Source organism: Colletes latitarsis, chromosome 14 (genome assembly GCF_051014445.1).
Source record: "Colletes latitarsis isolate SP2378_abdomen chromosome 14, iyColLati1, whole genome shotgun sequence".
NCBI classification, from domain to species: Eukaryota; Metazoa; Arthropoda; class Insecta; order Hymenoptera; family Colletidae; genus Colletes; species Colletes latitarsis.
Genome location: NC_135147.1, coordinates 22,435,379 through 22,452,924, shown reverse-complemented (window position 1 = coordinate 22,452,924; position 17,546 = coordinate 22,435,379). Strand labels below are relative to the sequence as shown.

The 17,546-nt window shown below is 42.1% G+C and overlaps 1 protein-coding gene across 1 annotated transcript in view; it reads left to right on the top strand.

Annotated features, from left to right (window-relative positions):
* LOC143349826 (follistatin-A-like) overlaps nt 1-17,546 on the top strand; it is a 65,075-nt gene that overhangs the window by 23,839 nt on the left and 23,690 nt on the right. The window contains exons 3-5 of the mRNA XM_076781392.1: nt 8,233-8,421; nt 9,510-9,728; nt 11,774-12,010. Coding sequence (XP_076637507.1) covers nt 8,233-8,421; nt 9,510-9,728; nt 11,774-12,010 — 645 coding nt within the window. The remainder of the gene's footprint in view (nt 1-8,232; nt 8,422-9,509; nt 9,729-11,773; nt 12,011-17,546) is intronic.

The window sequence follows — 17,546 nt, the reverse complement described above, 5'->3', positions numbered from 1 at the left end:
TTCAGGAATTTTTCCTCGTCCATCAAAACAATATTTTTAATGTTTCGCAAAAATACATTTATTTTTCGAATGCTCAAGTCCAACAATACCAAACCCAAACTAAGAAACGCGAAAAGTCAGAAATAAATGTCTCTATTGCTCTAATAGACTGCACTGTACGCGATAGATGACGATCAAAAACAATATAGAGTTTCAACATATATTTCTTTCCACCAAAAAATGGAAATCAGAAGTTTGTTAAGAGATTGTTTAGAAAATTCGCGGGTTTCGAAGCGCAGGGGAATGCACCGAAGCCAGCGCAGCGAAATGTGCACACCAGGAACGGATAGGCGCTTTAATCGGCAGCTTGTATCTCGCATACCGACGTGCCTGTGCAGGCTAGAGGCCTAGAGTCTGGAACCCCGAGTCTAGACCCATAAGTCTTCCACGATTTTTCCTAGTGGATCGCATTATCCTCCTGTTTACGATAAAACTGCCTGACAGGCACGGTGCTCAACCGACCGAATCTTCCATTTTGCGAAAATCTTCTTCCTCTTCGTTTCGCGGAACGAAAGGTGCTCGCTAAACGCTAGAACGGTTTATGCCGGGGGCTTAAACGACGTCGATTTGTCTGCATCTCGAGATCCAACGTAAGAACGATGGTCGAAGAATGTCATAAAAATTCATTGTGCTCGAAGACTCGAAGGATGCTGCTTGAAATATTAGACGGCCGTGTTATTTTCCACCGTGGACGTGCGATCGCGAATACTTCCGCGTATCGATGTTTTGATATTAATTTAGTTTACGTTATATTTCCACGAACGAAATGGGTCGTTGGTATTCGCAGTCTCGCGCTCCTATTTTCTCTAGCGTTCGCGAACCTTGCATTCGCTCCCATCTCCTTTAAGCGACTTAAAGCGAGGGTTTCGCGCGGCGATAAATACCAATTCGAGTAGTGATAACGCGTAGTTCGACCTTGACAATCGTTTCGATTCGAAAGAGTTATAGAGAAAGATCACAAAAAAAAGAAATTATTTTCATAGTCCAAGATGTCAATGATTAGCAACGATCAGTGCGAAGGGAGTTTGCTTTTGGCAAGAATAAGAAACGAAATCGAAAACTACCCTTAAATGGATTCTCAATCTCAACTGAATTATTTTACTTAATGTTGATTTTTACCAAATTGGTAATCAACTATCCTTTAAAGCATTTAAAAATTAATTATATTGACATATATTAAATAATTATTAGTTCAAACTTGCAGAGATGAAGACGATGGTCATGTTCGATTTATTGCCCCCAAGGCTAACAACGCGTTAAAACAAGCGACGCAACAGGTCCAGCACTTCGATCATCGTTTCGATTCCAGATAAAATCGTCTAGTTCGGGGGATATGTGGACGTCGCGAAAAGTGGTTTCCTCGATCCCGGGAACGAAAGTACGTGACATTAAAGAAAGGGGCCACAACGGTGACCCGACGAGCGCGAGTTGCGGGCTGCCGCGAAAAATACTCTCTCTAGGTCCGGCTAAGGGGGGGATGACGTAAGCAAGAGAAGCGGAAGGACTCGAGAGTGAAAGAAGACTTGGCTCAAAGTTTCGTTCATCTGGGCCAAAGCTCGCAAATAACAAACTCTAGACGATGCAGAGTCGTCGGTTCGGAGTACAGTGGGCTTGGTGGCTCTCCGCGAACTGCGAGAGGGGGCGAACAACCAGCCCGTCGGGCGGGGGAGTGGGGGCGACGGAGTGCATTACGCGAAGGGAAGGACGAGGAAAACGGGGGGATAGATGGAGAGAAAGAGAGAGAGAGGGAGAGGAAGAAGGGCGTAACTGGGCCAAACGATGGCTGTGTCGCGGTCTAGACACGCCGCGGCTGAGAATTAATGCTCCGTGTTTGCCAGACTTTCCTTTTCGCTCCGTAACAAGCTGCCGCAGTTCCGCCATTATACGTCCGTAATCCGTGACGTCCGACGCCCCTCAGGATTACTAATTATAATTCTCCCTCCTCTCGAATTTTATCGGGGAACAGGGCCGCGCGAAACGAACGCGTGCACTATTCCGGGCCAGGATCTCTTTCGGTTACGCGGGTATGAAACGCGAACGTCACCGAGCGTCCGAAGTTTGCACGTGATTCTATAATTTTAACCCTTTGCACTCCGAATTATATTTCAACGTTAACTAAAAAATAGGGCAATTCGAACGAATAGAGGAATAAACAAGTTCGATTAAATATCTGTCTTATTTACACTGTTTTATAATTTTCAAGTGTATGATATCTCTTTGGTTTGATTTTGAAAAAATGTCGAGTGGGATAAAGGAGCTCCTGAGATGAAAACTGATGTCACATTCGACATAGGAGTGCAAAGGATTAATTTTAATATTCCTGTTTAAACTACTCGCGAATTATTTTACTATGAATTAATATTCGCGGAAAGCGACAGTGTAAATTGCACGGATTTCAACGTCAACTTTGACGAGCGTTTTTTAAATAATCCAATGTTAAAGTCTCTCGCATGGTAGTAGCCGATAGATCGGAGATACGCGGTTCGTGTGGTTACGATCGTATCGATTATTATGTAAGGTGGATACACACGAGCAATAAGATCAATGCGTAATAAGAACCATCGCCGATAATTTCTATCGCGAAAAATTTTATGCTAGAATCTTCTGACACAGTGTCCACTCGTGACATCTACGATTGTGATTGTTCAATCTTGCGTGCATCACGAAAGTCCCTCATTTTGAAAAATATAATTTTTTAAAAATATCCATCGTTTCAATTTATTTCGTTGCAATATATACGTGAATTTTAATAATCGTAATTTATCGACAATACGTACCACCCTTCGATTTTTGTCGAACCCAGTACAATATCTTTCGTGCCGACTTAAACTAGCATGTATCTCTAACAAATTTTCTTTTTAGCATTTTTTAACGTTGGAATAGGTTGACAACATATTTTGCTCGTCGATTATCACCGATAAAATTTGTCTGTCGGTGAGAAATCCGAAGGTACTCGATTCGATAGAGATCGTGGGTGGAGCAAAGGCATCTCGGTCGTTCTTTGACCGATATAAAAATAGGCACCACTTGATTTTCGTGTGTGTGAAAGGCATTTCGCTCGGCATTAAGGGAGGTCAGTGGCAAAGGCGAGCTGTGAAATGAGGGTGGCCTCTTCTGAGAATTGTCACAGAAGTCTTTCGCTGGTATCTCTTCGACACATTGCTCTTTATCTGCTCCTAATTAATTCCTCGATCTTTCATTAGACAAAACAACACTCCCTTTTTACACATCACGTTCTCAAGAATTTAGAGAATTGAACTTTATCGAAATAAAGTTGTTCGTACAATTTTAATCTTTGGAATTAAAAAGCATTTTATTAATATTTACCTAAACTTAATAAATGAATAGAACGTAAATATTCAAAGTACACTGTATCGATTGATTATAAAACTATTTCTATTTTTACGCGTGACACTAACTGTTCGAATGAAAACCGTGCTGGATTTGAAAAGATCTGCTGCTATTTTAGCCAGCAACGTCATGCTTCTATCGGCTCATTCTTCTTACGGTTAACGAGATCTAGCCAAAGTTAAATTTTTGGATAGAACATGAACTTCTTCACCTGTGCTGTGAAAGCTAAGACGTCTAACTCGAAGACATATATTTGGCCTCTGTTCAAATCGTTCTACCGGCACGAAGACTCCGCGTTGCAACAGCTTCACAGCTAATTCATGGTTCAAAGTTGCTTAACAAAAAATACATAAATAACATAAAAGATAACTTTGTCTGTCTAATTATTCTATCAGATATTTTTTACTCAGAAATCAAGCATTGTAAAATAATTTCTGATTCTGTTACAATTAAAATAATATAAGCATCGTTTTGTGTAATAACATTGAATTATTGAAGGGTACGTAGTTATTCGCGAGTTTGACTATTAAATGGAAGGAAACTGAAGGAGAGTGGGCAGAATTCAATCCACTCGGTAGTTTCATACAATTAAACATCGTAATTTAACTCCGACGCATGCTTTATGGCTCGGGAATCTCGAATTTCGCTCTGTGCGGTAAAAAATTATAAGCGAAAGTCGCTCGTCGGAAAACGCAGTATAGACTCGCTTCAGTTATACGTTTGCTTCGCCAGCAATGCATATCCACTCAACTATAAGAAAACAACCTAACAAATTCTTTAAATTCTACCATAGATTATTTATTTCAATCATTGACTTTTCTAGAAACTATGCAAGTATGTCGAAGAATTTAAGTATAATATAAACCATGATAACTCTTTTACTTTTTTATTTTCTTAACTTTGTAATTTTCTAACAAGGTCTTCAGGTCACCTATTTTATCGAAACTTTGTGCTCACAAACATATAGTTTGTTATTGAATATTAAACTCAATGGTTATTGAAATATAATTACAGCTTCACCATTTGAGAAGAAAATTCTCCAATTTCCGTCTTTGTCATTTGGCCAAGCTCGTCGCAAATAAATTGTCTTCGTTCGATTTACTTCACCACTTGGGCGTTTGTTTATATTTTCTGGTGTTCATTTTTTAAGTTTATCTATCTAATCAACGAATAAAAAAGTATACAAATCTCGTGAGACTCGTAGAAACGTATATTGCAAAGGGCTTTGATCGCCAAGTCGAAAATTGTCGAATTTCCGGGCATTGTCCTTCGTCGAAGTTGGGTGAAAAGCCATCGGACGAGGCAGCGCGTACAGAGGGACGGCATCCTAGTCACGAGTTAACGGGAGTCTCGATCGGCAGACGGGAATCGATTCCGCGGCGCGTCTCGTCCCCATCGGCGAGACGTGCAACGTCCTTTGCGCGCGGTCCGCTCGAAGGACGAGGATCGAAGGAAGGAACGCGTCTGACACGTGCTGAACGGTCCCTCCGCTCGGGGCCCGATCGACGGGGTACCGAGAAACGAATAAATGCGCTTAGTCGTTGCACCGCCCAGCAGCGAGCCGCTTCTCGTCCATCTTGACGCGGAGAAAAAAAAACCAAAGACGGAGAAATCGAAAGGGGGGGAGAGAGAGAGAAAGGAAGAGGGTGAACGCGCGAAATACGAAGAAATCGAAAAAAGGAACGGACGAAGGCAGCGCTGCCAGGAAGAGGCGCGCAGAAAAAGGAACAAACGGATAGAAAAAGAGGAAAAGGTGGTCTCGAGGAAGAGCAGACGAGGAAGGACGAACGTTGGAAAGGTGGACACGGGGTAGAGAGAGAGACAAAGCTCGATGGAAGGGTTGGAGGAGGGAGGCAAAAAGGGCCACGGACGTAGTTACGTGCAGTTCGTTGCCAGACACGCTGGCCAAGCTTACGAGGAGCCACGGAGAACCGGCGGTTTCCGATTGCATTATCGCGCGGTGATTAATCGGTGCCCGAGGTGTTCCATTGTCTCTCAGGGACGTCTCGATTCTGGTTCCTCCGGCGTGTCCTGGAGTTTTTACGCCGTCGCGCAAAACCTCACCACCGGTCTCTACCTCTTTCGATCAGCCACCTACCTTTCTCTCTGCACCACCTTAAGGAACCCGTCTCGCGAAATGCCCACGTGCGCGCCGGAAGTCGTATCTTTCGACTCCTGGCCCGATCGTTCGTGCAGAGGGTGCTCGAGACACGGAGATTTTTTAACCCTTTGCACCCGTATGTATATTTGAAAAGGCTGCAAAGGGTTAAATGTCCTTCGAATCAGGAAAATTCAATTTGATTTCAAGGTTTTAAGAAACAAATTACGATTTTGCTCCTGGGAGACTCTCTTCAATTATCGTCTCGTTACGTGGACCAGCGTTCTTAATAAACGCGCACCAGATCTTAATCGACGTAACGATCGACGGTTAATCGTTAGTTGCCATACATGCTTGACGAATGAATTAGCGGCCAATCGCTCGCGACGATTGACGATTGACACGCGCATTAATGGTTCATTGTTCGTGAGCACTGACAATTAGAACAATCGTTACTCGCTAGCGTTCATCGTTGATATTTTTTTTCGCAATAACTGCTCCAGCTGCGATTCTTCACCGTGTGACTGCATAGTAAATTATACCTTGTTAAATATCTGAAATTTAGTCGATAACCACAGAAAAACATAATAAAATTATTTTAAAAAGTATGAGGAATGTTTTGAACTTGTTTACTGTTAAAAATAAAATATCAATTACTGTTCCCACTAACGACAGAATTATTTTTCGTCACTCTTTTATATTGTTTTCATCGACTCCGGAGAGACATTTTCGATTCTTTAACCAACGCTTGCCGCAACAACGAATCGGTCGGAGAATGTTTTATTTAACGTATACTTGCAATCGCGACCGGCGTTATTAAGTAATCCACTGGGACATTCCTTTATAACAACCGTTCAATGACGTTTATTATTACAGCCTCTTGCGGCCATAATCGCTTTATAAACGCGTTTTAAACACGCGCCTTTGTTACCGACGTCTGAGTTGCTCTTTAGCCGCAGTCAAAGAAAATATAAGGAAAGTAACCAGTGATCGCCTGCACTGATCTGTTGATATACGAGCACCACGCTTCAAATACAATCGACATTCCTGTACTTGTACGCGTATTGTACCCTCTAAAGCTCCTTTTGTCAGCGTGATTCATTTCCTATCCTGTTATTAAATTTTCTTGCCGCGTTCAGCCGACACTCGACGTTCGTGCTCGATGAAAAATGTAAACTCAAACTCTTTCCATGCAATGATTCTGTACTTTAAAAATTGTACCTCGAAAATTTCGTTAAATGCACATTCCCCAATGTTTATCTATTTTATTTTATTAATATATTATTAAAGTGGACAAATATCCCTTTACTATTGCACTACCATCGCGTATTCGTCGGGTTTTTTCAGACCAACGTAAACGTACGGTCGCACGTCGTGGTGTATTTTCTATGCAACGCATGCGAGCGCTATTTAAATACACACAATCGAAAGTGGAAGTAATTAGTACGTTCGCTGGCGAGTCTCATTGTGGCGCAGACGTTAGCATACCCGCTAGCTCGTCGTCTTCGAGGAATTTTACCCTAGTCGATGGAGAGTTCGGCAAACAATGTCGACTATTCCTAACTTGTAGCCAGGAATTGGACGAGGTCCGTGTGTGCTGATCACACAAGCCAAAGTACTTGCACACGGAGTTCACGCGGGACGGGTTTCCTTTACGAATTCATAGCGCAGAAAAGTACTTTACTTTTCCGTTTCTCGCGACTCGAGACCGCAAACCAAACCTCATCCCGTCGTTGACGTAGCTCGAAAATGTTTATCGTTTCAATGTTACCTCCATCATTTAATATTCTCTTATTTAGGCGATCGAATCGTGTTCATTGCATTGCTGTCGCCAACGTTCCTTTTGCAATGTTATGACACGCTCGTTAAGCTTTCTAACGAATGTCCCTCGATTTCGCGCGGTCTTCGTTCCAGTTTTTTTTTTTTAACGCGCACGTTTAGTCTTCCGTAGACGGCGTTAATTAAAAGTCCTTACAAGAATTTTCCTCGCAACGCGTCTCATTAATACGACGTTCCGGGAATACTAATACCACCGACTATCATCCATTAAAAAAGAGACGCGTGCACGCGGTCGTACGTTACACATGGAGCATAGTTATGGCTGTGATTACGCGTGCCACGGAAAAAAAGAAACAATCTCGGGGACGAATACTGACGGTTCTCGGGGCCCTCAAGGTCCCCTGCGTCCGTACGCTGGAATTTTACGCTGCGATTTTTGTGAAAGTACGCCTCACGGTGCATCCGTTGCACTCGTGCACCGTGATTGATATCTGCAACGTGACGTTTTTATTCCCAAAGAAATTGCGAAACTCCACCGTCGTGTAATTCTGTATTTTTAAACGTCCCCCTTTCTTTTCCTTAAATAGAATGCAGTTTCGACTTTGTATAACAATCTCTTTTCTTTACATTTGTTAAAAGGTTGATTAGAATTGCTCTGTTAGATTACAAATAATTTATTGGAAACATGGAACAATAATATAATATTTGCAAAGAAACGTACCCCATTCGATGGCATATAAGCGGGGAATACTATAGCAGTTTCTTGTATTTATGTGTTAGCTAGCATCAAAACGTTAAAACAAGATTGTAATATTCAATAATTATTGTATACTGGAGCAATGAAAAATGTGATGTAGGAACGTGTGCAAACGAACGTACCCCACTCGATGGCATATAAGCGGGGAATACTATAGCAGTTTCTTGTATTTACGTCTAACATTTTTCTTTTTACGGATATGTTACAGGCGGCATGTGCTGGTCTTCTATCAGCAACGGTCGCTGCAAGGAATTGTTGTCGCGACAAGTGACAAAGGAAAATTGTTGCGCGTCGAACGCAGCTGCAGCGACCGCGTACTCCGAGGAAGACCTCGATAGCGGGAAAATCTTCTTCTGGGGCGTACTCGGAGGAGGTGTGCAGTGCCGTCCTTGCAGAGGTAATCGATCAAATTCATGCGAGGACACCTACGTTCTTACGTTTTAAATCGTTCTTCTTGGATTATTCAATTGAATTTTCTCAGAGAACTAGATTTTCGAACGTATTATCAAAACTTATTATCGTTAACTTATTCGTTAACGCGTTGATTAAAACGAGATACGAAGAATATGAATTCTGAAATTGTTATTAGACCACGGAATCGTTTCTTTCCTCGTCTTTTTTGTGTGTTTCGTTGCGCACAGGCGGGCAGCAATCAGATTGATTCACTGTTTTATTGACGTACACGACCGTTTTACAAATTTCTCCCCGTTTATTCGTATTCCAGAGAGTGCAGTAACAGTTTCGCATAACGAACTATTTAGGAGAAGGATTGTTAGATTCCAAGAACGCAGAAGAGTTCCAGAAACTAATTGAATATGTTATCGTCACTGAAACTGTGAATTGTTTACATGTTATTTTAGTAGCCATTTCGCGCCTTTTCGAGACAAACAGTACGTTTTACGAATTACGAATATTTATTTCTGCCAGTATGTAATGAAAACCACTTAATTTTCAATATTACACGTTTCACAATTACTTCAATATTTTACGAAATATATAGTACTGCATGTTAGTAATTTATTTTCATGACTGTTTATAGTAAACAGTCTATGTAAAAAACAAGAAATAAGTGTGTGATTTCTTTAGTTTAAGACATTTTTAACATTTTAGAGTTTCTTCGGACATTCACGTTGATCCAATTGCAGGAGTAAAAAGATTGTCTTTAGTAAACTAAATAAATTATTGTTAATATCTTCCAGTTGCATAAAAATCTAATACCATTTAGAGTGTTTGGTAGAAAGTGAGGATCCACAATGATTACAATCGATTACCCCAGTCCATACACTAACCCTCCATCTTCATTCGAAGCGTTCTTCTAGTATTATAAAACGATTTTCCCCTAATCAGTAATGTGAACTAAAGATTGTTGTCCCGTTTCAAGCCATAGAATTTATTTCCAAAATATCCAACCGTTCGAATAGTTCTAGAGTTTCGATGCATCGTTGTCGTCGTTTTTAGAGTAATGTCGATGGTATTTCTCGACAGAAAGCTGCGCAGAGGTGAGGTGCGAGGAGGGGAAGAAGTGCGTGGTGCGCAGGGGAAGGCCAAGGTGCGTGTGCAACCCCGAGTGCAAGGCGCCAAGAGGGGGTGGTCCGGTTTGCGGGACCGACGGGAAGAGTTACAAAAATCTGTGCAGGCTGAAGAAACGCGCCTGCAAGAAGGGAAGCCACGAGCTTGCGGTCGCCTATAAGGGCCACTGCCAAAGTGAGTATGTATGAACGAGATAGAATCATTATCACGACCGCAATTGCAATTGAATCGCCGACGAGTGGGCCATTTCGGATTGATTGCACTTCGGGGAATCCGAAGAAGCGTCGCGAGGGAATTAACCCAAGACTGGTTAGACGATTGCCTGTCCCGCGAAACAGAGGGATGACGTGAGCTGGACGCGGAACAAATTAAACGCTAGATCAACTCGTTACCGGGGACCGTCAGCTGCGAAATTAATTCGAAAAGAATACTGATCTGCTGGACGATTCTGGAAACTGGGGCAAACCGCGGCTCTATTCTGAATAGAAATGGAAAGAATCGTTGATGGGCCAGGCAGTAGCTAAATATTGGTGCAAATTGTACGAAATACGACGAGTCAAATGAATAGCAAGTTAAACTTGACATCTTCTAAAATAGATGCTTTAAAGTTATTTAAGGTTCCACGCCTTGACCGCCTGGCTTTTTCTTTATTCAATCGTTAACGTGGAGATTCAAAGTAGTTTCTTCTTCATAATTGCTACACAACTTGAAAATGTAAGGAGAGTAATATTTAAGTGGTCGTAATATGTCTGACACCTGCTGGAATAAACTTCCTATTCGTTTAGACGATAACTTTGGTTTGTTCCAGTATCTAGACTCACGAGTTTTAGGTTCTCATTACCATTTTACCAGTCGAGGGTTAAATTCTTTTTATTTTTTGGTGAAATTTAAAATTGTCTAATTATACAGATATAGTGCCTTGTTAGTGTTTGCTCTTCTCTTAAGAAAACAGCAATGCAAAGTGCATTCGCGCGTAGTGAAAATCCACGATGGAATTCTCGAAAGCATTCAAATGCAAATATTATTTTAAGTACACATAATTTCTGTCTCACTATTTTCCTACCGAAAAAGTGCATAGCATTGCAGAAATGATGAGATTATGTAATTAAAAATTATCACGAGTGAAGTAACTTGTAAATTCGCTTGATTGTTTGACGCTTCTGAATGTTAGAGCTTTTCGTTTATACGAAGTATAAACTATTCCCAAACTCGGTAGAAAATAATTACCAAACTTTTCCCTTTGTAAATTGTTATAAATAATAATATTTCTATCTAATTCTTCTAGTCCGTTCTTACACGAACAAACTAAATGCACACGAATGCCGCACAAACGCTCGATCGCTTCCGACTGTTCTAGCAGTTCGTTCCTTCCCCAAATCTCGTCAAAACGTTTCTTTCAATCGATACAAATATGTTTATTAATATTTATATTGGAATAAAACATAAATCAATTAATTTACAATATCGGTATAAAATTGGGACCTTTACGTATCGTTTAATTTGATTAGTTGTGCGTGCAATAGAGCACGACTTGTAATTCAGCGTAAGTAGAAACAGTGGGTAGTGGGCAGACATACCAGACTCTTAGTCGATCGCGCGCGCATCCGACGAATCTTCAAACTCAATTATCTCGAAAACAAAGTCTCCAATGAAAAAATTTCATTCCTCATTTTTGATTTGCTTTTTCAAAATTTGTTTAGTGAAATGCAATCAATTTTTCGTACTTGAGTCACGATACGTAAATTGCTACTGAATGATGAAACAGTCTCTGTTATTTCTATATACTGGGACAATATTTCTCTTAATTTATTCTTCTATTTACCGTTTGAATTTAATTTGCCCAAATACCAAAGAAAATTTACATTTATTTTTAATTTCTCATATATTCTTTAAACACAAATAAATATATATGTATTAGAAGATCGTATCAAAAGAATTGCTCTCCATTTTCGTCTCGATTTTGCACGATGAATGACTCGCTTTCTAATAGCATCGATCCATCGGACGAATGATTTGAATATCCTTAAAAAATTTGCGAACGTCCCGTTGGATTCCTCGGGGAAGGGACGAGCGTGGCGACCGGAAGCGCGCGATGTCGTGGTGAAAATCGAACGCAAACGCAAAAAAAAAAGACACACACAAGAAGGAGAGGGAAGGCGTCGCATCTATCACGGGGGCGGTTTACGACTGTGCGTAATAACGTGTAAAGTGTCGAGCAGGTTCGTGCGCACGGGTCCGGTGCGGCCAAGGCCGGAGCTGCCTGTTGGACCAGAACCTGAGCCCGCACTGCGTGAAGTGCGCCCGCAGGTGCCCACAGCCGCCCCCGCAACAGCGAGCCGCCGCACGCCCCGTTTGCGGGGCCGACGGAAACACCTACAAGAGTGCCTGCCACCTGCGACTTGCCGCCTGCCGCGCAGGTCGCGCCATTCCCGTCGCCTATAAGGGCCACTGCAAACGTGAGTTCTCCTTTTACTCTTGCTTTCTTTCCTCGTCTTTGCTTTGTCCCCCTCCCCGCGCTCCCTTTCCCCTCCTCGTGCTCTCTTTCTTTCTCTTTCTTACGTTTTCCCTCAGCCCCTTTTGACTTTACGAGCCGTTGTTCCCCTGCCTCGGTCTTCCTCTTCCCCGTTCTGCCCCTTCTCTAGCCACTGTTTGCCTTTCCTTGGGTTTCTCTTTGGCCTCTCTTTAGCCTCTCTTTGCATTCTCCTTAGCTGTTTTTTAGTCGGTTTTTCAGCGCAGCGGTGCACAACTCGCGACGCCGTAACCCCGGTCGAATAAACCCGCGGAGAAATCGTAAATATCGAGCCCCGTGGGCCGTTGAGTTGCTGATACCGGGATTGTGTTTCGACGCGCGTGTTTGTGTGTCTGTGCGTGCGTACGTTTGCGGGGGAGGGGAGTTGCAGTCGGTCCTCGTTTCGAAGGATCCGCGAGGTAGGGGTGGAAAAGACGGAAAGGAGCGTCCGTTGATTGATCGACGACCGACGTTTCGACGCTTTTTCTTCGTGTTCGGAATTTTTACGCGCTTTTCTTTATGTGACATCGGGGTCCGGGGACGTATTTCTAATCTCGACACGTTCGACGCCGCGTCGGTCAACCGGTGACCGTCAATGAACTTTTTCATTTGCCTCACGTCGCCCAATGGCGAACGTCGTTGTTGATTTTTATTCAAATATTTATAACGCGCGAACGTTGGCAGAAACGAACTACCGAACGATTATTTTTATTGTCATCGATGGAAGAAGCAAAGTCTGTTTGTTTGCGTGCAATCTTTTGTAAAGAAGCAAGTTATTCGTTACTAGACAAAACCAGCTGTGTTTGTTTTCAAAAAACAATTTTAAGCGTGTCAAATGATTCTAGCAACTCGTCACAAATTACAGCATGGAATAGTTTACGTAAACGTTTTATTTTAATTATTTTCTGTATTCTATTCTCTGTCTTCGCACAATTTTTAAACCGTTAGTCCCTCGTAGAGAAGTCCACGTTTTTCCAACGCATTTTGTGCTTTCTTTCGAAGGCACTACCTGTTGCTCCTCGCGTGGAAGAGCGATTAAACGAAAACGGGTGGAAAATATAGGGTGCCTTTTGTGAAGATAGAATCGGTGAATACAGAGCTCCGACGTGTAAAACAAAAGCACTTCGATCTAACAAACCCGTCAGATTAAAAAATAAACGTTTCGTCGATCGATGCAAATTAATTATCTATTTAAAAGTTTTCAAAAATTTGCCTTTTTCGCCTCGTGTTTATCGCAGAGAATTCACGGATGAAGTACACCAGAATTATTTTTATTAATTGTTTTTAACGCGAACAGAAAGGATTGCAGTTTCGATGGAGAAAGGAGGTCGAAAGTTTACTCGCGGTAAACATTTCGTGAAACCGTGGATTTTGTTATTCCCTGCGGACTTTCTTGTTTGGGCATAACTCCGCGCGGTGACTTTATGGCACCTGTCAGAAGAATTCGGCACTGTGCAAACCAGACAACAATAAGGTACATTCCGATGCAAAACAGCAACAGTCTGGCTACTCGCCTGCTCACCAATGAAGTGAACTTTCCCTCTCCACCTTCCCTTTTTTTATTCTTTTCCCTCGACTACGTCCTTCACCCTTTCCTGTTCGCCTTTCTTCCATCGTGCTTCTTTTTCTCGCAGTCGAGCAACGAAGGAAACGCTATCGAAACAAATTCGACAACGATACGCACGGTTTACTTTGAAAAAATACTCGACATTAACCATATTTTGAAACAAATCTTCGCTGGTACAGTCAGAGACAAAAATGAGTCTGTGCCCCATAACAGTGAATACAGCGAAGATTAACACGAACTAATATTATCTATTACACATGTTTTAATTTTTAATTATAATCGACAAGAACTCGTGAAACTCATTTCGAGTAACTGAAACTTCAGGGACGTAGCAATTTCACGAATCTTCGTCTTCCGCGAATGAAGAATGAGACCTTCCTTCTCGGAAAATACATTCCGCCGCATTCTTTTCTGCCAGTTCCTAGCCCGTTGATGCTTCGACCGTTGCATTATCCTTTTTCCAGGGATAACAGATCTCGGTCGTGCACATATTCCGCGAACAGCCTTGTGCCTCTTTCGAACTCGCTTTCGTGGTCTTTGCCTTTTCCAGGCGTTCTGCGCCTCCGTTGCCTGCAAACGATCTCGTTGCTTTCCTATCGAGGGAAATATCGTAAAACTCCGCGGAAGAAAACGAGGGACAATCGTAAAACAGTTTGTCCACGGTCCGTGACAACAAAGTTACGCGCAAGAGTCTGTCAGCTTCGCGAGGTGTATACGCGCCTAAATAATTAGCAAAGTTCGCTTTTGTACGCAAACCCCTTTTGGATCGTAAGACGGTGCCCCAGGGGGTGGCGGCACCTACTTTAGAAGACACTGGATGCGATAGGCGGGTATAGAGTCTCGCGAAAATCCGTTAATTGGCCGGCCGTCTGGGCGTCTGCAGACGGAGAAACAAACAAACAGACGGGCACGACGTAGCTAATAAGCTGTCCTCGCGAGTTTTTAGGCGCGGCCGCGCTCGACGGTGTATCGCAGAATGCACGATTTTCGTCGGTACTCCACGCCCGGTGTCCGACATTGCGTGGATTCAAGAAGAAAGGGAGAGAAAGAAACAAAAGCGAAGGACCAAAAAAAGACACATCAGGAGGCAATCACAAGATCGTTCCAGGAAGTTCATCGACCGAGACGCGATCAGCCTGGGCTGTGAGGGAGAGCAAAACATTATAAAAAGAAGTAAGACAGACAGAGCGAGGGACAGACGATGGAAGGAAAGAGTCCGGGAGGGGGTGAGAACGGGGGGGCGAAGAGGGGAGGGAGAAAGAAGTGTCGTTTTCTGCGTATTCCCTCGGAGAAGTCGTAATAAAGCCTGTAACTTTGAGCGCAAGATCCGCGATTGCCGGAGTGGTTGGCAGTTTCTTCTCCAATATGGCGTCAATATCCCCTCGAAAAACGGTCACGCGATCCCGTTCCAATCGTTTCGCCCGATAATTATCCGTGATGTCTCTAACTCGACTGTTACGGGCTCTAGAATTTTCGTGGAGCAACTACGACACGGATCGATCGTTCGACTCCTTCGATTCTTATTCCCACGAGACTCTGGAAATTTTTACAGCAGTGTTTCCCAAAGTGGGTTCCATGAAATAATTTTGGGGTTCCGCGAGACAAGTTGTGATATAACATTAAAATAAGATTAGCTGCAATATTTTCATAGAAACGCATTAAAATATTAACAAACCATTAAATTAAACTATTAGACAAATTTCTTAAGGGTTCCACAAGAAAAGAAGTTTGGGAAACCCTGTTTTACTTGGAAACTGATCGTTTTCTCGATTAGCAATTTTGCAGTCGTCGTACAATGTATCGAAGCAGTGTATAAACATTGAATCAAAAACTCGTTAGGGCAATCAGCGCGAAAAAGTAAAAGGAAAACGGCGCGAGCATGTAACGAGTATATAACTCGAGGCCGTTTGAGGATAATCCGCGGTTTCGTCGTTGATTTATGGCGCGTGGAATGCCAAGGACGTGTAAGCCACGTTTTTCCTGTAATATCGGGTCACTCTATATTTAATGTCGTTCCTTATCTCGTTTACAGAAACAAACACGTCTCGTTTATGTTGCAACTCCTCGTGAATATTTTAAGTACGCGTTATTTTTTGAGACACTGGTCTGTTAACCCTAATTCTCGATACGACGGAAACTTTTTAGGCTCGAGAACTTCAGATTTCGGTTTTATTTTACTCGATACAAAATAATTTATGTTGCATTTGTGGACTTTATTCTCGATCTAATGTAACATTCTCTTGTATTACTTTCGTTGGAGAGGCTTGATAATTAACATGTGTGCTTTATTATAGCTCACACCTGATGCATGCTAAATTTAGTAGCCCACGTATATAAGATATGGAACGTGGTTTCTATTACATACTAATATATGGACAAACTGCTGTTTCGCTTATTGATTTTAGATTAGCCATTAACATTGTATATTATAATAATTAGAATTTCTAAATATTCTTCACCAAATTACGCGTTCTTTGCCTTTTCAAACATTAAAATCTTCCAATTCATTCGCGAGTTATAATGTTTCAAACATACGCATGAAATTTCAGGGAAACATTCCTGGTCACTGGTCAGACATTATATTTTCGATAAGGAATTTTTTTTCTCGAAAATGCGTAGGATTTCGGGGGTATGATTATTAACCAAAAATGCTTGTACTTGACCCCTGTAACTAAATATAATTTTTTTAGTATGATTTGAAATTTTTTAATTTCGTCGAAAAATTTCACACCTTCTCGAATTTTTTTCTCGAATGTGGGTAAGATTTCAGGGGTATGTTTATTGACCAAAAATGATTGTAATTGATCCCCACAACCGAAAATAATTTTTTCAGAATGATTTAAAATTTTTCATTTTCGCCGAAAAATTTGGACACCCTACCCCCTATCGATTTTTCTTAAATATTCGTTTTTCATTTCTAATAATTTTATTTTACGCCCTACAGAAAAGTTGTCTAATACTTTTTTGTAGGTACCCATGAGCTCTACTTCAGAAAAAAGTTTCATTGAAATATATTCACTATCGTAGGAGTTATAGCTGTTTGAAAATTGGACCATTTTTATGGGGTTTTTCTCATTTTGCGGGGTCAAGGACCAACTTTTCGAACATTTTTGTGATTTGTATATATTGCCCATCAAAATACGCGTAGTTTGTTTTTTTAAACATCAAAATCGTCCAATCCGTTCAGAAGTTATGACGTTTTAAAGATTCACATGAAAATTCGGGCAGACATTTCTGGCCAGAAATTATATTTTCAGTAAGAAATTTTTTTCTCGAAAATGCGTAGGATTTCGGGGGTATGTATAATAACCAAAAATGCTTGTAATTGACCCCTGAAACTAAATATAATTTTTTTAGTATGATTTGAAATTTTTTAATTTCGTCGAAGAATGTATCCACCTACTGAATTTTTGTCTCGAAAGCGGATAGGATTTCGAGGGTACGCGTGTCCACCAAAAATTATTGTAATTAATCCCCGCAGCTAGAAATAATTTTTACGCGACAAATAATTACCGAATTTCGTCCGTCAGCGATTTCCTCGCGGCTAACCAACGTTCTCTTGAACGACGCCGCGACGGTCTAATTACCGTCGGTCTTCCGGTTCGTTCGCCGGTCGCACGATAGTCCTTCCGGCGGCGGAAGCGGCACGGACGCGAAACTAGTAGCCACGCGTGCATAGTTATCGCGAAATAATAGGAGTCGTCGAGGCGCGGAAAAGGGTTGACACGCGCGCGCGTGCACGCGAGCGTGCGCGTCGCTGCGCTCGAACGTGTGTTAGGGCGTGTCCTTGTGGCGTCCTTGCCCTCCGGTCGTTCACCGTACGCACGTACGGGCGGACGCACGCACGCACGCACGCACGCACGCTGCAGAACGCGCCCACGCAACGCGTGCACGTTTGGAACCCGGTACACGCGGT